General features: G+C 40.5%; 2 protein-coding genes across 3 annotated transcripts in view; one reads left to right on the top strand and one right to left on the bottom strand.

Moving 5' to 3' along the window:
* WDFY4 (WDFY family member 4) overlaps positions 1-26,079 on the top strand; it is a 127,870-nt gene that overhangs the window by 89,252 nt on the left and 12,539 nt on the right. For both annotated transcript variants that reach the window (XM_027648205.1, XM_027648206.1), the window contains exons 48-56: positions 10,402-10,444; positions 11,258-11,377; positions 11,878-11,995; positions 12,606-12,715; positions 17,864-18,017; positions 19,618-19,709; positions 23,492-23,704; positions 24,226-24,373; positions 25,204-25,361. In XM_027648205.1, the coding sequence (XP_027504006.1) occupies positions 10,402-10,444; positions 11,258-11,377; positions 11,878-11,995; positions 12,606-12,715; positions 17,864-18,017; positions 19,618-19,709; positions 23,492-23,704; positions 24,226-24,373; positions 25,204-25,361 (1,156 nt within the window). The remainder of the gene's footprint in view (positions 1-10,401; positions 10,445-11,257; positions 11,378-11,877; positions 11,996-12,605; positions 12,716-17,863; positions 18,018-19,617; positions 19,710-23,491; positions 23,705-24,225; positions 24,374-25,203; positions 25,362-26,079) is intronic.
* On the bottom strand, positions 568-5,525 carry LRRC18 (leucine rich repeat containing 18). Its single transcript, XM_027648207.1, has 2 exons — positions 5,009-5,525; positions 568-1,478 (listed from the first exon to the last, which is right to left on the bottom strand). The coding sequence occupies exon 2, from the start codon at positions 1,442-1,444 to the stop codon at positions 653-655; it is 792 nt and encodes a 263-aa protein (XP_027504008.1). The 5' UTR covers positions 1,445-1,478; positions 5,009-5,525; the 3' UTR covers positions 568-652.

Raw genomic sequence — 26,079 nt, forward strand, 5'->3', positions numbered from 1 at the left:
ACCCAAAATCCTAAAGAACTTGCTTATGCAAAGTCTGGCCCCTTGATGGCAAAACAGGATCATGGGTTGTCTGCCTCTAAGCATTGTGTTTGCACTGCTTAGTTATTCCTGAGCTTAACATTTGTACCTGCTGCCTCTGAATTGGAACAGCCTCACAGTTCCGACACTTGACAGTGCCTGTCTGGGACTCTCTGAGAGCTTGGTGGCAGCCACCAGCAGCAGAAGGTTCCCAGGTCTGTGCGTTTTCCTCCAAACTGTATTTACTGAGACTAGAGTAACTGTTTCTCACCCTACGAAAATGAACACAGCTAATGTCTGGGACTTAGTGGTGGGAATAGATTTACTAGAAAAACCTGTCTTTTAAAAGATCCCTTCACTGGACACATGCACAAACAAAAGACCCCCAAAACACCCAAACATGGAGAACATGTTGTAGGAACAGGCCCAGATCGAAATAGCCCTTCCCAAATATACATCTGTTTTAGTTGTTTTGGTTTTCATTTTAGAGACCACAGAGATCAGCTTCTAAACCAGAGTAGAGCTTTAAAGAAGAGCAGGAAAACAGAGGAAGAGGGAGGTCAGCTTTATTTTTTTTCTTTCTTTTTTGGACTGTACTTCATAGCACATGATATGTGGAGTGCCTTGGTATATTTCAAGGATCTGTGCCTCTTACTCTCCATTCTTCTTGATTATCCTTTGCAGAGGAATTGGGTGTAAGGAGTAAAGGGAAACTTAGCTCCTTGGAGGAGCTAGGTGTCATGTCCTCCAGCCTGTGCAGCTCATCCTCCTCACCCTTACACTTCTTCAGGCAGGAAGAGCATAGGTCTTTCTCTTCTACTAAGTGAAGTGTTTCTATGCGTTTAATGGTGTCAATCTCCTCCTCTGGCTTTTCTAACTCTCGTAAAGGGTTTCTTTTTACATTCATTCTCTCAATCTTGGGGAGATTTTTCACACTCTTTGGTATGGTGGTCAAGACGTTGTCAAAGAGACCTAGATCAACGAGTTCCCTGAGGGCCCCAAGAGTGGTGGGAACAGTCTCAAGACAGTTCAAGCCAAGGTTAAGAGTCTTGAGGTTCTTGAGAAGGTTTAACTCCTCTGGCAGACTTTCTGTGGTCAACTTGTTGTTGCATATATTCAGGAAAGTAAGGTTCTGAAGTGAGCCTATTTCCTTGGGCAGCTCATCAAGCTGATTACTATGCAGGTCCAACCAGAGCAGGTTCTGGAACTTCTCAATGGTGTTTGGAATCTTTCTCAACATGTTTCTGCTCAAATCAAGTTCGTCCACATCACCAGCCAGTTCCAGAATGCATTTGGGGAAGGTGGCGATGCCCATTTTGCTTAAGTCAAGACGGCGCCTTCCACTAAAACTTACCCGGATTGAATTTTTGGCCATCTTCAAGGTGATCCTTTTCCCTTGTGGACCTTTTGCTTTCCCCTTGGCCATGTCTCCACCAAGAGATAGACAGACACACCAGACTCTGTGGATAAAATGTGGAAACTCCAATAAAGCCTTTGAAAGCCATGGTTGTTAATCACGCAGTTATAAATTAATGTTACCATTAGATTCTTCAGAAGTCTTTTTTTTTTTTTTTGAGATCAAGACTTTTTAACCCTGAAGCTGCAACTCTGAAAGTTCTTTCTGAAAGTATTTTGAGTAGGTGAAACTCTGATAATATACAATATGCTTTTATTGCAGTGTAACACCTATATTGCATTACAGGGTGAAATTACAAGTGGGAAACATTTGCTGTCTTTCATCCCTAAATACTGATTTCAGCCGAGGATGATGTGAAACAAAATGAAATGTGTTATTATCCATCGGCCATTTGAGGACTGAAGCAAAATGTAACGTAGGTCTCAATCTAGTCCTTAGGGACTGCATTAAAAGAAGCTGTCCAAAATTGTCTCGTTCTATCCGATAAACAGTTGCCTTCTTTACAGGCCTGGCATCTGCTAACAGGTTGGTTAAATGTCCTGTTTAATGGACCTAAGATTTGGGCTCTGGATGCTATTGAAAGATTAAGTGTTTAAAGGAAATGATTATGAGTCTTTTTTTAACCTAGTGCGCTCCCAGATTTGCCAGCACTGTTGGCAGCTGATACATCACCTGCAGGGCAGACTGCAACAGGGATTGGTGTCAAGTGCTGCTTAATGACATGTTAAACCAGGCCTTGCTAAGTGTCTCCTCTGGGTACTCCAACCTTGTCTTTTCATCTGTGCTCCCACTGCGAAGGTGCCCTGCCCTCAGAAAAATGCATGTAGGTGTTCTACTCAGACTTTTGACTCATACTGATGCTCAGCATGTGTTACGTGCTTTGTTGAATTGAGGCCTGTAAGAACAGTCCACTTGGTCTCAGGTTTGGTGAACTCTCTCTAATTGAAGATCATCAAATACAGCTACTAATTATAGTTAGTGACAAAGGAAATAGGCTGATTCCCTGGAAATGGATGACAGTGTCCCTCTCAGCCAGAGTTCAGAGAGGAGCATGGGTTACAGCTGGCTAACCTCAGGATGGTCTGGGTGCTCTGGCATTTAATTGTGGAGAGTCAAATTGAAGCTTTGATGAATGATTGTTTGGGACAAACTATGGATTTGTCTACAATACATTTCCCTATTAGAAAGGCTTCATTACAAACCCTTCAGGCTTTTTGGCTACTCATTAATCATGTGCGAATACGTGAAGGGGAAGCTCAGGCTACAGCTAAGGCATTTCATCTCCTTTTCAATTACATGCCACAGCCCAAAATAATGCAAAAACAGGGGGAGTCTCTCCCAGCTACTACCCACCCTCCCAAGAGCTCAGTAATGAGGCAGATGCTTCAGAAAGTACTGGAAGCAGCCCAGTGGATTCAGTCTTGCCCTGAGGGTATGCTCCAAAATAAAATCTTTGTTATTTTATATAAAAATATTTAAACAGTTAAATCTTTCGGTGTGTCACTCCCATGTTTCTGTCTCTCACCAGTACTTACAGGGTGATATTACCATTATATCTGAAGGCCTCTTACTCTTCGCTGTATTTAATCCTGCAGTGCCCAAAGGGCAATATCAGCGCTATTCTTTCCGCAGTGTGGACTGGTAACTGAAGGAAAGTACTCTACAGTGTAAGTAAAGTACTCTTTCCACCTTTGTTGATGTTAGCTTAAATAATTTGCCCAGGAGTGAGTAGGAAGTTCTGGAGATCAAAGTAGCAGGGTTTTCTAATCACAGCTCACTCATTTTAAGGATTTTCTTGTTGTCAATTCTGTGAAGATAAAGTTCAGCTGTGTAGGAGATGCCAGAGCCTGGTGCTGGTACAGGAAACCCTGCGTCCTTTCTGGTGCACAGAGGGTGACTACCATGCTTCAGAAAAAGATCTGTAGGGCAGCTTCCTTATGTGTTGGCTCGATGGAAGGAGACTTTCTGCTTCCTGTAATTGGTGTGAACCAGGTGACTTTTAGGTCCAACTTTTTCTTTTTCAGAATTTTGTGTTGGATGAGTTGATCAGAACATTCAGTGCATTTGTATGCCTTTAATAAGTTCAATGGGAGTTTCAAGGAAAGACTTTTTTTTTTCTAATTTCAAAATTATAATTTCTTTTAAAATGTTTTTCATAACATCTTTAAAACTCTTGGAAATAAAACATTTCCTTTAGTTCCTAGTAATTTTTTATATTATTTTTAATTTAAAATCCAAGAGGGGAACATTGAGCCAAACCGATTTCCTTTCTTATCTTTAAAAAGAAACAGCGAGGTAAAAAATCAGCCAGTTCTGCCACTGTTCTGGTAATGCTGGTTCCCAGCGCTGGTGTCCCTCTGCGCTGTGCGTGCCTGGCAGCACTAGAGGGAGCCTGGCGTACAAGGTTGAGTGCTGGAGGCTTGGCAGCAGTAACCCTACAGTTTAACCTGTTGGGTTTGGGTATTTCTCTGTCAATAACCCCTTCCAACCTGTTACAAAGTCTGAACCTGGACCTTTCAGATTTTTAAGAGTTTTCTCTTCACCCTGCCTCCTTTAGTTGGATTTTTTAAAATCCTACTGCGAACCTGTAAGATGCACTGATTAGGATGACCTAACTCCTTCGGAACTGTTATAAGGCCTCACTAAAGAGGATCTTGACAAGAAAACCCTTTCCTCTTCTATCCACACTTGGCAAAAGCTTTGGTCTGGAGTTTTGAAAGCTGAGAGCTAACCCCAGAGCTTTAGGAGCGTTTCATAGGCCCAGAGCTATGAGGCTGACCTAATACAGAAATTAATAGAAAATGTATGTCAAGGGCATCATGTTGTCTGTGGTACTCAGTGTCACTGGGAGCTGCAGGGATGGAACAGACCTTGAGCACCAGCACCAAGACTGTCAGTGTCTCTCTGAGGCAAGGAAGGATAGAGGATTACTCCTCTATCTGCATTTAAGCACTTGCACAAGGGTCATTCATGACCCACTGTATCTTAGGTCTGTCCTAAGAAGGAGATCTGATCGTACAAGAATGCATATTTCCTCTGACTTTCCCCTTGGAAGCCTGCACAGTGCAGAGCAGGCCTGCCAAGCCCAGCAGAGCTAAACATGCCCTGCACCTCTCTGGGGGTAGGCAAGCAGTGTGGTAACATGCTGATTCACCCATGGAATACTTCTATGGAAATACTTTTATATAAAACTTAAAACCAGCATTTGTACAGCAAATGATTTTGCATGAAGCCAAGCAGTTACACTTTGGGCGGGTTGTTATTTCCCTGCTTACATATCTGTTATCATTTCTTGTTGTTGGATACGATCTGTTGGGAAAGAGAGATTAATTCACTGACTATTTTAAACGCAGTCTTTTGCTAACAGGCAGGTTTAGACTAAATCCTGCCATGAGCAAATAGTTCAAGAGAGGTTTCCTTCCTTGGTTTCCCTACTTTTATAGACCACTTCCGAGCCACCGTACTGTCACACACTGCACGCTTACTTGCAAAACCAAAGCCCACCAAGGATAAACAAAAACACTGTTTCATCTTAACAATTCTGCCAGACTGCCCCCCTGCATAAGATCTTACCAGCTAGTCGCTAGAAAGGCCTAGAAGGCGAGGTACAGATGTCACAAGCTGCTTGTTTTTTCTCAGTTGTGTGGGCTGAGCCTTCATAGTCTGTTACTGTGCAGTTGTCCTCTGTCTGCTCTTCTTTGAGTTATGAATTAGTCTTTAAGTCTGTAAATAAACCCGTGAGCAGGAAACACAGGACAGTCTCCTTTCCACAGTCCTGCGAATTCTGAACTGCACTTTCTTGACAGAAAATGGCAGCTCTTCAAGAAACTTGTGTGTGTGTGGAGGGAATAGGAGTGGCAAAAGGGCTTCCCTCACTGCAGGGTCTTGCTATTCAGTGCTCCTTCCGCAGCCCGTGAAACTTTTGTTACTAAGCAACAGGAGTGTTACGCCCTGGGAGATCATCAGCATAATGGTTGGTTCCAGAATGGAAGTTCGAGCTGGAGGGGGAAGAACTGAATGGCATGCAGTGCCTGGAAACGTTAGATTTCAAATTATGCAGAAAGAAAAAGCATCTGGAGCTCATTAGAAGCTGTTAGTCAGCTTCTAACATTCCTTAACTGTCAGTTTTAGTCTTTTGGCTATTTCATTTTACTTGGCTGTAACACGGTGATAGATACTTGTATGTGTGTGTTAAAACTCACAACACTTGTGATACCATCCTTAGCACATGCCAAATTGGACAGATGTGGACAAAGGACAGAAGGCTCATTCAATGATACAACAGAGAGGATATGAGCTGCAATTTATATTCATTTATTTGTGACCCTTCAACGGTGCAGTTGGTACAATTTCCCTCTGAAGCATATGAATTTATTAAAATTTGTCTATATGACTGAGGTTACTGAGCTGAAGTTTTTATCAACCAGTTGCAGTAATTTCAAAATAGTATCTGGAAAGAAAGAAGTGGCTGAGTGGTTTATTTATGTATTATTTGCAGGACATGCAATATTGAGGCCTCTCTCTTGCTGATAATTGGTCCAGGATATTATTGGTATAAAGAAGCTGATAATGTTGATGTGCTTGTCTGATTCCAGGGTTGGAGATTGCATTCTGCTTACCTCAACAAATAAACAGAATTTACTGGATGTATTTCTTCACAACCCGAAGTGTGCTTGACCACAGCATTTCCACACTGGAAATGTTCTCCCCTTGGTTTAGGCACTGTGAACGCACGTGGTGCAGAGTTCTGTAAATGAGGGAGATTCCTTTCTCCTTCCATAGCCCCTTCAAGGAGCCTTACTTGAATATGACATTTATTTATAAGTTTTGTATTATATCTCAATTACAATACCAGTATATATTTCCACCCAGAAGGTGGACTGCTACAGTCAAAGAAGAAGGACACTGTACCTTTATTCTAAAGTGATCTAACCTAACACTTAGGTCGGAGTTTGAGAGAGACTTGATTGTTTCACAGGGAAGACTGATATTCCTTTTGAAGTCTTCTATTCTTTTTTTAATAGTAGGACTTGGCCCTAAGTTGTGGCTTAACAGAAAGGGAATTTTCCTTACAATGTTTTTGGTAATTGCAAAGATTCCTTAAGAAAAGTGGTTTTAGGAGAGCCTTGGCACTGTTTTCCAAACTTTAAGAGGTCTGGGGGATGGAAGAAAAAAAGAAAATGGAAGCAGCTTTGTGAAGTCTAAGAACCTATTAAGTTTATTGGAATTTTAGTATTAATTTCAGTCGGGGCAAAATCTTATCCTTTGAGATTATCTCATCTGCAATGAATCTCCAAATGGGTTGAGGTCCACCTGTCTTTAGCAAATGGAGAGCACTGGCTATCAAAAGAGTGAGATCATAGTCTGATGTTAATGGAAGAGGGATTAATAAATCACTCATGTATAGTATAGCCAAAGGTGGGCCATCATTAGTACACATCGTGCTTAGATACTGCCATGTCTGGTGCCCTACAAATGCCTTATAAATTAAGATATAGATAGATATCTAGGTACTTCTCTTGATTTCAGATAATTACACCCCCTCTGGAAGTTTAGTTATTTAAACTTACAAAGCACTTCTCTTGTTTCTTTTACAAACCAACCTTTGAATATTTATTTATTTATTTATTTACTTTTAAATGCACTTACTGAGGTTGGATAGCTGATGTTAATCTATGCTGAGCTTTTGCTGTGCTGTCTAGAGAGGTGTTGGCTGAAGAAATGCTAATTGATTGTCAAGGAGAAGGCAGAAATAGGCTTAAGGTGCCTGTAATGCAGTTCATGTTCTGAGCTCCTGAGTCAACAAAGCAGAATGCAGAATTCCAGATCTCTGGGGACTTGGAGGGAGCATCCTGCCAGGTCCTCTGAGACTCAGAAGGATGGCTTTTACAGGGGAGTGACTACATTTATCCTTGCTTATTTTCATGATGTGATGAACTTGTCAACCTCTTTGAGTTATGTAGTGGCTTCCAAAGTCAGCACAGAGGATTATTTTGACCCTTGTAGAGTCCTTATTAGCTCTTTAGGGCTTGTGACAAGCAGAGCAAGTGTTTCACTAGAGGGTCATGGCACCCATAAGTCAGCATATGTATATTTGCATAACATACACACAGACTGGCACAGTTTAGTCCTGCGTATAACATTTTGTAATGTTCTCCCCTGCTTTCTAACTCAGCCAAAAATCTAAAATAAACATGGGCAGTTTTAGTGAGTGAGTCTACCCCTGTGGGAAGGGAAGAACTTAACTTGATCTTTCTGCAACAAACACCCTAATCCAACCACATTCCAAATAACCCCATCCTGTTCCATCCCTTCGAGATACTCTCTCTGAGTTCCAAATGTCTCTTGGAGGCCTTACAAAGGCCACTGGGACACAGCTCTGTGAAATCTACATATAGTGTGAGAGGGCTGAATTTTAAAGGATAAGTGCTCGATAACTGTTTTGTGTTTTGGAATTCCCCCATTCTTGAGCCACGTGTTGCTCAAACTAGGGGTGCAAAACCACCATAACTCTACCCTAGTCAATAGAATTTCTTCTGATTTACATTGTGTAAATTAGACCATTATATAATCTATTAATTTTTTTGGACAAAGAGTGAAGATCTTATTTTTCTGTATTGGACTTCTACACCTTTCTGTGTTGCATGTTTTCCATAAAACTATAGCCTGTTATTGTTAGTTTTATCTGCTTAGGAGAACTAAACAAAGCTTAGCAACTGTGTAAACCGTGTGCTAGAATTTGTCCTGGGTTTCATGTTTGTTCATGCAAAATCCTTCTCTCAGATACACACTTTTCTCTGAAGAGAGTGCCTAAGCAAGGAATAAAATAATGTGTTGAGAAAACCGTAGTGTTTTTTCTTTATGTACACTATCAACTGCTCCAGGATTGAATAGGCAGTAAAATAATGATTCATAAGCATGAGAGGTGGTTTACAAGAATTTACTACTGCAAAACCAATAAAAGTGTAATGATCATAGACTTTTCCAATGTTTTATTTAGATCCTTGAAGGTACTTTAAGCCTTCCTTTGTGGAGTTCTAATGTGTCCAATACAGAGCACAAGAGTGTGAAATAGCAGCTAGTTATTCCTGTAGCAGTTTTAAAATCTATGGCTGAACTTATTTCCTTACAATTCATGAATTTAATAGTCCTGACTCTGAGCTGGCACCTTAGAATTTGTTTAAACTATTACACTCAAAGGAAAAAGCCTCTCTTGCCACCAGTATCATGTCATGTCAGTAATCTTGTTTACTTTGGAAGATCAAAAGTATCTTTAATCCATGTACTGGTTTGGGCTGGAGTAGAGGCAATTTTCTTCATAATAGAAGAAAATTGCATTTGAAATTGTGCTGGAAACAGTGTTGATAATTCAGGGATGTTTTAGTTATTGCTGAGCAGCACTTACACAGAGTCAAGGCCTGTTCTATTCCTCGTACTGTCCCACCAGTGAGGAGGTTTGGAACACACCAGAAGTTGGGAGGGAACCCAGCCAGGACAGCTGACCTCAAATGGCCAAAGGGATATTCCATACCATGCCACGTCATACTCAGCATATAAAGCTGAGGGAAGAAGAAGGAGGCAGAGACATTCCAAGTAATTTGGAGTGATGGCGTTTGTCTTTGTAAGTCACTGTGATGGGGCCCTACTTCCCTGGAGATGGCTCAATGCCTGCTGACGGGAAGTACTGAATTAATTCCTCATTTTGCTTTGCTTGCATGCGCAGCTTTTGCTTTATCTGTTAAACTACCTTAACCCATAAGTTTTCTCACTTTTATGATTTCCCCTATTCCTATGTGGGCAGAGTAAGTGGCTGTGTGGGACTTATTTGCCAGCTAGGGTTAAACCACAATAATTGAGAAGCTGTCACTTGTCTCAGTTTGGTCTCTGGGAACTGACAAGAGCAAATCCATGGCCTTCAGATGCTGACACCTTCTGATTCAGTGCAGTTGGAATGTGACTTTTGTTTCCTCAGAACCTTTGACTCTTCCTTACTTTCAAGTGAATTCCCTGTTTAGAATCTGCCTTCAGTTGATCTGGGGTTTTTTATTTAGAGTTTTCATAACAAGTTGCATTTTGAGAACAAAAAGGTGGAAAATACATATTTAGTCTTATTACTGTAAAAAATATTAAAATGACAATCCAATTTTTAAGAACTACATTAGTTTCAAAGTGCTTTGTGAAACAAGAATGTCTTTGATATGGAGACTGAGGGACTTCTGTTTTCAAGCCTGTATTTTCTGAACACTTCAGAAAAGCGTGAACTTTTGAAACTAACGCTTCAGAATAGAAACAGACAACCTTAATGGTACCTGTCATTAGCACTCTAGCTCTACAATGGCATGAGACTGGCAGGACAGACTGATTAGCCCTGTGGCTTAACTCAGAACAGCTGAGGAGGTTGCTGTTCCCAGCTGTCCATCTACCTCTGCTGCAGGAGCATCTTCTCTGCCTGTGACTCATCTTCTGAATTCTTGTAACTTACCATGTGGCATCCCTGCTGCACTTCGCAGCAATATCGTAAGGCAAACAGAATCCATCCTTAGCCCCACAATCCTAATTTCTTCTTTTTTTTTTTTAATTAAATATCATGCTGTAAGTGGCACTTCATTCAGAAACCAACTGGCAAGTAGCTTAGGTACAGTCAGCATGTCAAAGGTAGAGTGACATGTGTCAAAGGTACAGTGATAAGTTCATCAGCCACTTAAAGCTGATCCCTGCTCGTCAGGCAGAGCCTTGCTTCCAAATGAAAGCAGTAATGGAAATTTGTATTGTGCTAACCTAATCAATGACACTCTGATTTTGGAATCATTTGGTCAGTGATAAAACCTCAACATTCTTCTAGTGTTGGTGTTCTCTCGTTTTTGTAGGATGAGAGCAGGGGGCACAGGGAGCACAGATGTTAATGTGTTGACTTTCTCTTACTGTTCTGAAGCAGGCTGTTTCAGTCAAATGTTTGTTCCATACAGGAAACACTCAGGAGGGGAAAAGACAATGCTCCAGAAGTGGCAGGTAAGCTAAATCTTGGCTGCACATGATTAAGCAAAGAATTTCAGCACCTCTCTGTGTGTCTGCACGCAGATATGTGTGTGTGTGTGTGTGTATGGATGTACCTCAAGGCCTAAGCTGTTCACTCACTGCTGGAGGTGAGGTTGTTGGCAAGAGGAGCACAGTATTTACATCTGGTTATTGCAGAGATTTTGGTCCTCCTGCTGTGAAACATACGGTGCTACTCTCTGGCAGATTAAGTGTGATTTTATGCACATTTTGAAACTGAGACCAAAGAGAGCCACCTAGTTGGATGTCTGTTCACAGACCATCTGTACATCTAAGTCAATGCACCTCTATTCTCCCAGATGTTTGCCGAGCTGGGAGTTGTGTTTACTTTCCTGTAGCCCTGATCTTGGTGACCCAAGACACATGAAGAAATCCATACCTTCTTATTTATATGTAAGACTTTGTGCAGCCTTTTCTGTACAGGCAGTTGTCCAGGGTTTTCCAGTATCCAGACTGCATGCATTTGGCTCACTTTTAAATTGGGGGAAAAGTGCTCTGCTATGCAAATAGAGCATAAAAACACTGTGTGATTATAGACAAATGCAAATGGCCTGTCTGAAGAAGAGACACAGTGAGATAGGTTCTCTTGAATGGATTGCTGTGTAAGAGATATTGTGCTGATCTGAATGGCAAAGTATGATTTATTACACTATTTATGACTCTTGTCCTGGTGGACCTGGGCACCACAGGGCTCTGAGGGTGATTTTGATGCATGGTTTTCACAGGTAGAGTCTGAAGATTTTAATGCTTGTTTCCTTTCCCTGGCAGAAGAGGGAGATTAGCAACTTTGATTACCTCATGTACCTGAACACGTTGGCTGGCCGCAGCTACAATGATTACATGCAGTATCCTGTGTTTCCATGGGTCCTCGCTGACTATCACTCTGAGGTCAGTGCTTGCCACAGCGTTCTGTACTTTCTATGATAGCAACTGCACAAAGGTTTGTTTAAAGATTCCATTGAAAAAGAGGGGTCTAGACCAAGGGATTAAAATTTGAGACAGTTAATTTGAACTGTACTGATTGAACTATATAGATTAACCTTATCTTCAAGTCAGCATGCTGAGTTTGACATTCTGTCTCACAAAGGTGGATGAACATTTGTTAAATACATACCTAGTTAAGAGCAGGCTGCATCAGCTCAGCAGATGGGCATGAACATGTTTGTGTGACCCCCAAGAAGGAGGTTCAGACAGAAAAGCCTTGAGAGTAGTTTGGAACCTGCCAGGTACTTTTTTTGTGAAGTTCTGGAGGTGGATAAACCTGTGACCTTCTTGTATGGGTGAAACTTCCAACACAGCGTGGCGGCTATCCAGTGTCATTGAGACAGTCATGATTTCTAAGGCTTAGGGATCTAAAAATCTACATATCTTCTGGTTTTGCTTTTCAGATTCTAAACCTTACTAATCCTCATACATTTCGGGACCTATCAAAGCCCATGGGAGCTCAGACTGTGGAGAGGAAATGCAAGTTCATCCAGCGCTTCAATGAGGTGGAAAAGAGTGAGGGTGAGTGTTTTAGGAGACTAACAGACAGCAGAGGCTTGAGTTCCCCTCAGGACACCCAAAAACTTAGAAGAACTGTGGCTCAGGGAAACGTCATGCCAAGGAGAGCCTCTCACTGCTGTGTACAAACTGGTTGAGAATACAAAGAGAAATGACTCCTGCAAGTACTGCCTTATGTACCTTGTACTGCTGCATTCTGTTCTCTTCCCTTGGGCAGGAAGAGATGCTACAGCAAAAAGCCACATTCCCTGGAAAAGACTGTGTTGTTAGCTAAGCTGCATGCATTAGTCTTGTTTGTTATCTAAGCTGCACATTAGAAGACTGCTGCATGCAGCTTAACTAAGAGCTACTTTAAGAAAAGGAAACAGAATGGTGAGGCTATTGACCTCTGGAGATCAAGAACTTTTGTGGTACTATTGGGGAAAGGAATGGTGTTGAATGTTAAAGGTGTTATTTTCCAGAAAATGAAATGTGGGAGGCTTTTGCTGATAGACCTTTGAATGCACCTGCTTAAAAGACCTCTTCCCTATTTAGTTGTGCTGTGGTAATTGGATGCTATGGGCTTGAAATGGTGGTATTTTGCACTGGAATCTGATTTTTGTGCAATTTCCAGGAGACCTATCAGTCCAGTGCCATTACTGTACTCACTATTCATCAGCAATTATAGTGGCATCTTACCTGGTCCGAATGGAGCCATTTACCCAGACCTTCTGTTCTCTGCAGGTAAGGGGCAAGATAACTTCCCTCCCACAGCTTGTTATGAACCATGTAACACATTACAGTGAAGTGGAATTAATTCTTTTGGCATTTTCTGCACTCTCTATGTGGACATGATCTTACTGAAAGCCCTATGCCATGTGTGTTGAATTCAGTGAAAACACCTTAGTGAAAGCATGACTTATGTGAGGGAGAAGGATTATTTAGTCTTGTGAGAGCTGAGGCATGTGAACACCTAGACAATGTTTTATTACCTGTCTGAATATAAGCTTCTGACTTTAGGGCAGATCAGACTCTGATGGTAGGTAGTCTAAGCCCAAGTGCCCATAAAGTAATGTGACTACAGGCAAATACTTGGAGCACTGTGGTGGCATAAAATGCATTTCTGGGCCAGATGAGGACAGATAGGTTCTGGTGAGAATTTATAGGGATCAAGGGATCAACTTACTGAGGAAGAACTGGGATTAGACTACATCCAGTGCACCAGAAGGAATATTTTGTTTAATCTTGTTCTCACCATGGAATTGAATTGCATGGAAATTGAACATTGTGCTTACCTTTCCCATCTGCTCAGCATACAGGGGTACCAAATTTCCTGATTGCCCCTTTCAGCAGGCAGTTGATGATACACAAGCAAATTCACCTGGGCTGTAGCAGAGAGTTGTTACCCTCATTTCTGTAGTATGTGTTGTTTTATAGCAGGGTCTACCAGGAGGACAGATCCTCAAAAGTTTATTTTTTTAAGGAGTGCCTTATTGAAATCTACCTATCCTTGTGGAGCAATATGAGGGAGATAGCTAAGCCATAACAATTCACACTCAGAGGCTGCTGTATCAATAGTGAGGGATGGCTGTGTCTCCTGCAGCTTTCCAAGTGCTTTGCTATTATGCTGGTCTTTTTTTTTCCTTGTCTTTTTTTATCTTGTCTTTTTTTTTTTTTTAATGAACTAATACAAATAAAGTGCTGTGCTAATTAAGTAATAAGCCCTATGATATCGGCTGTTACCAGCAGTAGCTGATGGGTTAGTGAACCACCTGAGGCAATGGTTACCATCACACTCTGTGAGCCATATGTTAGCTGCAGTCATGAATGACTGTGGAGCAGTTATTTCTTGTAAACAACAAAGGCTGCTGTATCTCACTGGCACACTTTTCATGCATAACGAGTTCACAGTCTGAGGAAATGCTTTGTGGCTGTGTTTATGTGTGATTAGCAGGTAACCAACAATTTTGTGAGGATAGTTATCTTCAAAGGCTGCTGAGATCTGAAGTATTCAAAATTTTGTCTGGATGTGGATCCACTGAAACTGTTAAACTTTTTCAATTCTTGTTCTTTTGCTTTTATGTTGCCACATGTTCAGCTGAACTCATTGCTGTTGTTTCCCCCAGGTGACTGGTCCTATAGTGGCTTAGGAATTTCTAACTGTGAGATGCAGTAAAGCAAACAGCAGATTCAAGAACTGTATGAGCAAGTCAGTTGCAAGAAGAGCACACCCAAACTTAAGACCTTGGAAGGGTGCTGTATTTGGGAGCTTTGAAAACTTCTCAGCGTCTTAAAAATCTGTTTATAACTGCAAACGGACAGTCTGAATACATGACAAGGAAATGCAATACTTTGGGTGCATCCCTTGTGAAAAATCAGTATTGGCATAACATCTTGTTTCTCAAGTCAAACAGTTGATTTACACCTGACCACAGAAGAAGGCAGTGAGGAAGCATTGCCTTTAGTAAGGGGATTGTACAGGAGAAACCTTATTACTTCACTTTTTAAGTGTATTGAGATCTGACTCTGGTGAAAAATTTGTAGGTGTTTTGCATATTGTATTGTAATGGATGAAAAACTGGCTCATCAAACAGGTATTGGATGGTACCTTCCACTTCACCTTGGTCAAGTACCTCCTGGAATTCCTTTCAGGAATTGGTCTTAGCACCACGGAAGAGCAGTAAAGGTTTCTGTGTGTAGTGTCTTTGTTAGAAAAGCATTCTAGGACCCCATGCCCTCAATAGTGAGACTTGCTTTTGATCAGCTCAGCTTTTTATCCCCTTTTATTCTTATCCCATTGTTGCATTTCAGGTATCAGACTGAGCTTTCCTGAGGTTTACTTACCAAAAGTACTTACAGAAAATAGAGTTCTTACTCTTCATTGTGTCACTGACTCTTGAACAGTCATTTAAGCACTGTCTGCAGGTAATAACTTCTCAGCATCTCTGGGCATGTGGAAAAGTCTTTGCATCTTCATAAGCACTTCTTAGAAACAGTTTGAGGTCTTAGGGTTTAAAGCACCATCAAGGTGATGCTTAGTTTTATGAATGTGTGAAGTTCTACCATCTCTCTAGGGATAACTGTGCCTAGTTGCTTTGTATATACCATGCTGGACTCTAGTTTTAAAAAGCATATTTTTCCAGTATTTCTGATGACAGTAAGGCCTCTACTGAAAAGAAATAAAATAGAGACATACTGTGTCTAGCTGTAGAAAAGTCATAAGAGTTTGTTGTCTTGCAATCTAAAAGCATAAAGCAATTCTTGATTCTCTTTTTCCCTTTCAGTGCAGTTTTTGCATTCATAGAAAGAGAAAACTCATTAATTCTGATATAAATATATGCAAATAAATTTATTAATATAGGAAATGGGAAAATCAGTTATTGCTTCCTTTATAAATAATACAGGCTTAAGTTTTAAAGATATTACTTTTCCCTAAAATGAATTAGACAGCCAGGGAAAAAATCACATTTTTTCGTGGTGGTAATATCTTTAACCAGATTTGTCGCGCTAACAGCATTTCCTATGTATATATTATTTTTATTTAATACAGGTAATCTTTTTATTACAAATCATATTGTTTCTCAGGAGATTACGACCAGCTCTCATAAAAGCTGCAAAAAAAGATGAAAAAGCATCAATCACCACCAGACACAGCACACTGTGTGCAGATTAAATATACAAAGCCCTTTAATATGCTTCAATGAGATACTTGTTAGCTGTTGATTTATTTATAGTCCTCTTTCTACTCTGTTTTAATTTCAATTTGAATTTGACTCCAAGGGTCCCTGCCTAATAATGATCAAGAACAAGATGACCTTGTGCATCAGATTAACTCCAGATAGGCTTGCTCATGTGATTAGTCACTTCTTCACTTTGTCCCTTGAGTGGATGTGGGAAGGCTTCGCAATTGTCAGTGGTATAAGGAAGAAGGACAAGAAGCTACTACAGAGCTATGCTGTCATTTAGAGATGAGGCTGGACGAGAAGGCTGGTCAGAATTCACCTCAGGGAAACAGGGACAGGGTCTTTCCATCTGGACTATGTGCTGGGTTTTGGTGTGAGTCTGTCTCAAAAGACAAGCAAGGAATGTGGCTTCACCACTTGGGATTTATTGACTTCTGCCTTTTGATAGCTTACTATGAGGGTATTTTCTCCCTAACAAAAGATATTGCAAAAGTTACTTCTTGACTTGCAGTTCCCAGACTAAGCAGAGTTTGTAGATCCAAAGAAGTTGCAACCTAAGTGTGCAGGTACTCAGGGGAACCAGAAGGGCAATGGTTCTTACCATCAGAACTGCTGGTCAGGGTTCATCTGGTCCATGGGAGTGGGATGCCATCCTCACAGCATGAGGGTGCTTAAGTGTTGTTTTCCTATTTAATAGATTGTAAGTCAAAACTTCAGCTGACTGTTATTGTGCAGAAGTACAACATCCTTCTCAACTGGCACATGCAACAGTCTACAGGCAAAGAGAAAACTAAACAAAAGTTTTCCCAAGAGGTCAGCCATAGACAGAACCTGTCTGCGTCTCATAGTCATTAACAGATTGACTCTTGCACCATGGCTATGTTTTAGTGTCTTCATTATGCAATCCTACTGGCTTATTCTTTTTGCCTAGTGAAGCAGCTTTGAGGATTGAATGGCTGAGGATAAGCAATTATTCAAAAATTTTCACTGTACTGCAGAACTGTTTAAAGATACTTGTTCTATCTCTGACAATCTCTCCTGACCCCCGGCAGTGGGATGTAGTGTTATGTCCTATGACATATATCTAAATTAGTTGACCCCAGTGAGAAGTATCTGTATTGTCCTGGGAGCACTGCTGCCAGTACCTGAGCTAGATATTGAGAAGAAATTTTGTTCTGTTACTTTAATACAGTTAAAAGTCAGCTTTTCTTGTAAAACAGTTTGGTGTTTCTGACAAACTCAGATAATTCCAAAAACTGATTTCTATTTTTTTTTTCCATTACTGTAGAAATTTTATGTTCAAATAAATCTTTTCATGCTGAATGTAGAGACCCATATGTAAAAGTGAACCTGGATTTTCACGAATGTATACAGTATCTGAAATCCTATTAGGAAATCCTGTAGGAAATATGGTTCCATTGTAAGGCATGTTCCCTTCCTTCAGTAAGTGAAGGATCATTTTTTAATCCTTTCCTCTTGAGGCCTTAGTTCAGAATGATGTCCTGGGCTACTAAGGCTGCTTTTGTCTGGTGTTTGACTCTTGTTAATCTAAACATGTTCAAATGCTCTCAAGAGGTGAGGTAGTTTGTTTCTCCCTCCTTACATACCAATTCAGCGCGGTTCCCAGGCATTCTTCTTTTCTTCCCCTCCTTATGCTGTCTGTCCTTCTCATAATGTATGACCCATCCCTGCAGGCTCCTGCCCACTGGGCCTTTCCTGTTTGGCTGGATCTAATGAATGTTACTTCAGTGGTAACCTTCCCCCTTCTCCAAGGTTTTTTTCATAGGAGATTTTTTGTAACTGTTTGGGTCACAACTGAAGTGAAAACACTGAAGTTGTGTCCACTGCTTGCAAATCACTTTGGGATGGAAGGAAGTAACTGGTTTCAGAAGCATTAATACTGGGTATGCTGATATTCTCAAGCTGCCTATGATTGTTTCTTCTTGCCTCTGTGTTATTGCAGGCTGTGCTAAGACTCCAAGCTTATGGTCTTCTCAACATACATACTTACAAATCAGGACTAATATAAGTCCTGATAATAGGACTATATATAATCCCTAATATAAGATCATAGTATACACGTCTGGGACAGATCTTGAGACATTCCCTTATCAAACGTGATAAAGTGATCATTGCAGAATTAGCTAAGATGCTTTTTATTTAACAGAATATTCACATGGAAGTCTTTTTGTCTGTCTACATTTCACAGGGTGGGAATTTTGATGTTGCAGACAGGATGTTTCACAGTGTCAAGAGCACGTGGGAATCAGCATCAAGGGACAACATGAGTGATGTCAGGGAACTCATCCCTGAATTCTTTTACTTACCAGAGTTCCTAACCAATGCAAACCACTTTGAACTTGGTAAGTTCTAAAAAAGACTTAAGTGTTCCTCCCAGCATCCCGCCAAAAGAAAAGATCCAAATCATGTGTTGAGAGTTGGTCTCTGGACTATGCGGACTTTTGAGACTTTCTAGTGATAAGAGATCAATTTTTCTTAAAATAAGGCTACAAGAACACAAGCTGCTGGTATTTGAATGATGTTAGAAGAATCAAGTTTCCAGATCAGAAAGGAGCTAGTACGTCCTATTAGTTACTGGGCAAGGGAATTACACATTTTGTCAGACAAAAGTTGATTTTGATATAACCAATCTAGTTTTCTGCTTTTGAAAACTTGGCCTCATCATCACATCTCTGTGGCTATGAAAAATATATTAATTTGACTTTTAGAGGTGGGTCAGTTATTAAATGGTGTTGGTGAAAGGTGGGATTTTTTTAATCTCATGTGAGACCACAAGGTGATTAAAGTTTCCAAATGTCTTCACCGTCATCTTGAAAGGTTCTGCACAAATCACATGAACTTGATATATTTTCCTTGTCCTCAAGCAGCATCACAATCCCCTCTGAATGTACATTTTCTCTAGACCTTTCTGCATCAGTGATGAAGGGCCAGAGAGAATCCAGAAAAAACAGTATTCAGAAATAGGCATGGCAGTTCTGATTCACTTCACTTTACAGGACATTCACACCATTTGCAATGCAAAGCTGCTTTTTTTAGTAGGCACAGGTTGGTTAACAATTTAGGCAGAGGAAAAATATTTTAAGAATCATCCTAAATTGGTAACAGCAAAGGCAATGTAACCCATGGTATTGAGATCTAGCTGTAATTGTATTTAAGATATCAGTGAAATGAGATACACTTTAAAAAAAAGAGCAGAATAGGAAAAAAATATGTTATAAAACTGTTAAAAGATAAGAAAGAATTTGGGTACTTTCATCCTGAGAGGAGGCCAAGAAACAAAGCCTGGCTGAAATCATCAAGATCCAGAGACTGACCTGAGTGGAATTTAGTGGAGGGTCATGAAGGACACCAGAATCTTGTCAGTAGAGGGCAAATATACAGAAGATTTTACAATAGGCAAAGCTAAGAGCCAGAATCTGTTCACTGCTACACTGAAGGAAACTTGCAGTCCCAGACCTGAACCTCAATTTAGATTTGAATTCATCTACTTGTGCAACACCATGCTCTGATTTAAGAACATATGCTCACTTTCTGAAAAGAATCAGGTTGCAAAGGACTTGAGAGCAAAATCCCTCTTAGTGGCTGATTTAGTAGGAATATTTGACAGTTAGACTCACAGGATTATGTATAAAAAGAAAGTTGTGCAAACATGTTTGTCTTGTCTGCATTTGCATTCTGTGCTAAAATGTTTTGTGCTGACGACATGCATATTTTTACTGTATTAGTGACAATTATTAGAACATTTTCTCAGTGCTTTATTACTGGATGAGAATTCCCAGAACACTGGGTCGTCAGTATTCTATGGCACTAAATTTGATGAACCTGAAACTGCATGTGGGAAAATCACCTCAATTTCCTTTGACTTCAGTGTATTAGAAAAGCTGTTCCTATTTGCAATGTGTCTTATTCTTGTTTTTGATTCTCCCTTTGTAATTCCTGCAGGCTGCATGCAGGATGGAACAGTGCTTGGAGATGTGCAGCTTCCTCCTTGGGCAGGTGGGGACCCCCATAAATTTATTCTACTGCACAGGCAGGTGAGTGAATATAAAGATTTTTGACAAAACACTGGGTTTCACTGAAAATGAAACTCTGAAGGCCAGAGTCACAAACAAAAATGTTGGATCCAAATGCATCCTGGTTTTGTGGAGTTTGTGTCAGTTCTGCACTTTGCTTGTCTACTTGTCTCCCTAACACTTCACCTTGAATCAAGGCCAACTTTCCAGACCAGATGAGGGTTATATCTAGGTTTGTGGTATGAACGTATCTCAGCCCGTAAGTGTAAGAGAACATAATATAATGTGCAGGCTTTTATGTGCATATAGTTCCATGTTGTTGCTAACAAACTGTATGTTTATTTAAACTATTTATCTCTATCTCTGAGTCATGCCGGAACTAAAATTATAAATTTTTTTTTTTTTTGGGGGGGGAAGAGGGGTAGAAACTTAGTGTAGTTTTCTGCCTTTAATGGAGTCAGCCTTGGCTATTTGGAAGCAAATAGCTTTAAGGTCCTGAGACTTACTGCAGTTAGTTCTATCTGTTCACAGAAAGTCTTAACTTCTGTGTGATGTCATCTGCTACACAGAAGTGAATGCAAATGCAAATCTGTATGAAGATTATTGTATTGAACTCAGACTGCAGCATAATATCTTGGTGCTGGTCTCTATAGTGCCCCTGCATTATCCCATCAGATTTCCTCTGGCAATCTACATGTGTGAGTGCATACAGATTGTTGCTGTGTACCACATATATGATGATTATGTGTGTTACCATTGGTGGAACTAAACAAACAGCCCATGATTTTCAAGGCATTGCATCATCCTGGTTTGTCATATGTAGCTTCAATTTTTGCCTCAGTGGGTTCCTCTCACCAATGCTATGCGGGTCCTGCCCTTGGGATTTTGAATTTCTCAATAATCACTTTGTAGGTGACTGTATCCAAACCGGTAGATATAAATGTCTTCTCTGTTTTGGTGTCTCAAGCCTTTACTCAGTTGACCTCTTGAGTGCTGATTTAAATCCTGTCTGACATCCTTATTGCCTTAACTTTTTGTTCCTCTTTTGAACAAAATCAGGGTCATACTCTTATTTTGTAAATATTCTTTTCTCCACTGTTCCCTTAATCATTAACAGCAACCACAATGTTTTCATATAATCATAAATTGGTTTGGGTTGGGAGGGACATTAAAAACCATGTAGTTCCAACCCCTCTGCCCTGGGCAGGGAAACCTTTCACTCTCTGGTTCCTTTCAGTGCTCTATCTCATTCTGTCTCTGTGACCTTCCAAGGTGCTCAGTCTCTGTTCTCCAGACCTACCAGATGTGCTGCAGACAAAAATCCATGAAAGCCTGAAAGATGCTGCAATTTTACACTAATATTTTTTAAAACATAGAGAGAAATGCTGTTTCTTCTATTGTGACTTGTTTGAAGAGTAAAGTACTGAGCTGTGCTCCTTACTGCTTGTGTAGTGGTGAGCACTGCAAAGGCTCTTGGATACTATGGAGAAATCTGCTTTTGCCTTGGAGTAACAGTGCAGTTTGGAAATTAATCTCTAGTCATCCCTCCACAGCATGTCACTGTAGAGTGATCTCAGATTATGTGAACTAGATTTGTTTTGAATGAAACGAAACAAAAGCTGCACTCCAGTTGTGCACTCCAGATGCTGATGGCATTCAGCCTGCGGGAGCAGACTAGGTTTAGTTGGAAGTAAAGCCCCCACAGTGCATGTAATGTGGATACTGGGCCCTCTCTACCATTTGTCTACAGAACTGCTTCCACTGAGCTGCACTATTTAATAACATTGGCACAGCTGATGAACAGATTAATTCAAATCTCAGATAGGAGCAGCTTAGCAAATGAATGATCACATTTGTGTTCTTAATAATTTGCCAGACCTGATCAAACTTCACACATACTCAGTGCAATATCCTCTCCTCGACCATAACTGGTATTAGGTATTACACAGGAGAATGCAAAAAATCTTGCTGTGGGAAATTGATTTGCCTGCCTGGGAAAGTTTGTCTAACCCTTAAGTGAAGAGTCGGAGATCTTGAATTCTGAAACATGAGGGTTTCTGTCTCCTCTGAAATCAGCCACAAGGCTGAAGGTAGTACTTACTGATACCATACCATTTTTAGGAGGCTTCACAATGAGTTTGGTGCATTAAAGGGATCCAGGTTCACACTGTTCTAAGGTTCGGCTATTGCTTTAAAGAATATGAGAGCAAAGAATTGTTCTTGACATAAAACTCTGAGTAGCTTCCTGTTTCATGTTTAAGAAGTTGGGAATCTAGTCTACTAAATAAATATATTTACTTCCTCCCTAGACCACAAGTTCTCCCTCCCTGGCTGGGCTTGTCATAGTGCTCAGTGAAATACTGAGAGGCTGCACAGTTGCAGCTCTGTTGGTTGCTTTGTTTTGCTTTGGCAGTGATGCCAGAAAAAATTTACAGTTTGTAATTCATGGACTAACTGCTTTTATTAATAAGGATGAGTTCCGAGTCTGTTCATAAGTGTTTTCCCGTTGTTTGCAGGGGACAGATTGTACACTGTGCTTGTTCTCTGAGCTGCCCTGTGATCATTATAGCTGTGGGCAGGGTCATTTACACCAGCTGCACTGGGCTAACTGTCTGCTCTGTGAAATGAGCCATTGTTCTGGATCCCATTAGCTTGTTTATTTCTGCTGTGCTTTGGGTGGGATGGTCTGCTTGGGAGACTTTTCACTGAGCATCAGGGAGTCTTACGCAGTCAAATGGTTTGGAGATAGGAAAGTACTTTTAATAATGCTTAACACTGCTGCTTGAGTCATTGGCCAAGACTATTTGGGAATGCACAAAAATTTGGTGAGGCAGGTGATGGCAGGAGCAGTAGCTTTTAGTGAAGCCTCATGGGTAAGACTCTCTAACCTGGTGGTGGGCAAAAGTTCAAGTTGAACTTGTGTCCACTGCTTATGAACTTGCTGTCTGGGTCTTCCAAGCACAGGTTTTCCTCCATGATTACACTGAGCTTCCTAGGGAGCCCACATTTGGGTGGTCCCATTAATCCACGTACCAGTCAGTATGGTGGCAAACCTAATCAAAGTCAAACATTTTTTGGGGGGGAAAATGTTTAAACCCTGAATTTTTCCAGGATGAGGAAGTATGGTTCTGTGATTCTCTGCTTAAGCCCTGGAAGGGTAGCAAAATGTTTGCTGGTCAAATACAGGCAGTCTTGAAACTTCTGTCATACAGCTGCCTTGATGGGCCCCAACTCTGCTACTGCAGCTATCGCATAACCCCTTCTCTGTCTTGGCTTGCAGCACCCTTTCTAATCTATTTTTATATGTATTTTCTCAAACAAAAATCTCTGCTACTCAGTGTGACTCACAGCTGAAGCATATTTCTACAAATAGAAATTCACCTGTGGTTTGTCTGTAAGGTGGTGGTACAAAAAGCTAACAAATGCTTTGCTTATTTAAACTATCTCATGTCAGTAACACTATTGGTGAAGACATGACAGCACAGACTTCAATGTGTGCTGAAAGCTGGAGGATGTGCCAAGAAATGTGGAATGCTTTCACTTTGCTATGTGAGCCTACCTGTGTTGTCTCTGAGGATATTGCTTCTAGTGTCTGCTAAATCAAACATGCTGCACTCTGTCTCTTCATTTCCTGTCTCTTGGTCTCTTGGTCTTTTATGAGGATGTGCTGAGAATGGTGGTACCAGAGGAACTGTAAGTGTGAAGATTCTGTTGCAGAGAAGTCTCCAGCAAGGATTGGAAAACAGTAATGCATTTGTAATGGATACAGTCTAGTGAATTAAGTAATTTTCCTTTGGTTTCAGGCACTGGAAAGTGACTATGTCAGTGCACACCTTCATCACTGGATAGATCTTATTTTTGGCCACAAGCAGCATGGCTCAGCTGCAGTGGAGGCAGTTAACACCTATCATCCTTACTTCTATGGAGATAAGATGGACCTCAACAACATTAAAGATCCTCTGATTAAAAGCACTATCCTGGGATTTATCAGCAACTTTGGACAGATACCAAAGCAGGTACCACTTTACCATGAGACGAAAGAGCATAATTTATTTTGATCTTACAGTATTTGACAAGAAAGCAATGATAGTAACTGAAATCAGAAACATATTCTGATTTAAATCTGCTGAAAGATGGGCTATAGACTTTTCCAGGTTGTGTACTACACAGGTATGTACCCACACTTTCTAACCATGCTGTTCCTGTTGTATGCCATAGAGATGCAGCATCAACCCTGGGTTCTGCTCCTTCAGTACAGTCACACGAGAGACCACTAGTCTGGGAATGGGTATAGTCAAATAAAACCCAGCTCAAAGTCTCATCTATAGTTTTCTTTCTCATCCGGAATTACTGGGATTAGCTTTCTGCCTCTGTGAGGAAGGGATGTAGTTTGATTAAAATGTAATAAGATTTTATTTTAATTAAGAGATTTATGTATGGTGGTTCTGGAGTCCATGATTAAGGATTTAAATTACTGTTTCTCCTGCGTAATCTTGCAAATAGAGATTTTTTTTTCAATACCGTTCCTTTGTTCTAGCTCTTCACAAAACCACATCCATCCAGGAATGCCCAAGGGAAAAGCTCATCAGGAAGAGAGACTATACTGTTCCTTCACTCAAGTGGAATTCTTCCTCCTTTTATGAGCAGCCTGCAAAATCTGAAGCTCTCTCCAGTTACTCTAAAAGGTGCTGCAGGGGCTGTGTTCCATTTTCTGACCTAATAAATACAAAATTTTTGGAAAGGATGAATCTGGATTTTCAAGAGCACAAAAGTAGTCACACAGCTTTGTATGAGTTGATTCAATCAAGATGCCTTCTGCCAATTGTTTTTTGTGTATGTGTGTATTAGCAATAGATGTTGAAAACACTCAAACATCTGTTGTAGAGTTCAGCACGGATTTTTTTTTTTTTTTATAAGACACCAGAATAATTTCTGGCTTCTACAATCTGAATATTTTAAATTGAAACCTAAAGTTCGTTGTTTTCCATTTGCATTCCCTCTTTTTATATTCAACAGCAAAGTAAGTACTGTCTGTCTTTCCCCACCTCTCAAACTTCAAATCTTTTCTTTTTCTTGGTCTGCTACTTTTCTTACTATGAAGAAGCCTGGAACATTTCAGTGTGTCTATTTTTTCATCTCACAGCAGTGTTTTTTGTATCACACGTCTTTGTGTGGACATTAGGCTCCCGTAGCTGTATTACAGAGGCTGTTGGTGACAATGCCTGTCATCCTCTGTAGTGCATGGCATAAGGCAGTCTGCCAGTGAAAAAGAACTTTATGACACTGCTGTTAAAGCAGTGAAACATGTCATTCCCTCTGCATGGGTTTATGTGGTCCATTGGAGAGGAGCATTTCCACTGTTCTGTCTGGAATCTCAGTTTTAGAGTGGATTTCTGTCTGTGGGCCTGACCCAGATGTGGGACTTACCAGCCTCACCACACAAGCTGTGCAAGGAGGAAAGTTAGCATAAGTACCTTAAAACCAACAGAATTAAATATTTTCTCTGTCTTGTCAGACTATCCCAAGGGAGCTATTGGGCATATTGTTCATACAGAGAAAGGCATTCTGGCCGTTGAAAAAAATAAAATTTTGATTCCTCCTCTTTGGAGCAAAACATTCTGCTGGGGATTTGAGGACTTCACCTGCTGCTTTGGCAACTATGGATCTGAGAAGGTAAATAAGAAAAAGTCTAAGAATTCCAAAAATGAATGATATGTTGTGGTCTTTGACTGATTTGGGCACCCATTTCAGAGGTGGCTGGGAAGCTGATTTCAGAGGATGCTTACAGGACTTTCTCATAGTTGAGTTTCTTGAGGAATCCCAAGTTGGATATCCCAAGATAATACAAAGTCATTTTACACTGTGCAAAAATGTAGCATTTTCCTCTAAATTATCTCAAGTTTTCCATCCAGTGATTGTGTTGTCCATCAAAATGAAGGAGAAACCCCATTTCATAGGTTGTAAGGACAACAGAAAGTCTCCTGGTCTCTGATTAGAAATTTCTGTGCAGAAATTTCTTCTGGAATTAAGACAACCATCTGTCAATTCCCAAGCTCCCAAGCATAGTCCAGTGCATTAATTCAAAATAGTAATGTCTTTTGTTGTAGAAAGTTAATACTCTTCTGGTAAAAATAAATGGTCTGTATCATCACACTGCTTGTTAGCACACTTGACAGATCCAGTTTCTTCCTCTACCACAAACACACTGATTTTTGGATGTGTTTGGGACAATATTATGATATGCAAAGACTTCTGAGTTAGCTTGGGTACCAGAATAGCATAACATGTAATTCAGCAAGATACTGACTTGAGTATTATTTGTGCAAGTGGCAAGGTTATGTTTTTACAGACCTACTCATAGTCAAAGGAAATGAAAAAGCCATGAGATGTA

The sequence above is a fragment of the Corapipo altera genome, unplaced genomic scaffold (assembly GCF_003945725.1).
Source record: "Corapipo altera isolate COAL_440 unplaced genomic scaffold, ASM394572v1 56, whole genome shotgun sequence".
Taxonomy (NCBI): Eukaryota; Metazoa; Chordata; class Aves; order Passeriformes; family Pipridae; genus Corapipo; species Corapipo altera.

Bases quoted from the DNA above. Each gene is read 5' to 3' on its own strand.
- LRRC18 (XM_027648207.1), bottom strand. From the start codon at position 1,444: ATGGCCAAGGGGAAAGCAAAAGGTCCACAAGGGAAAAGGATCACCTTG.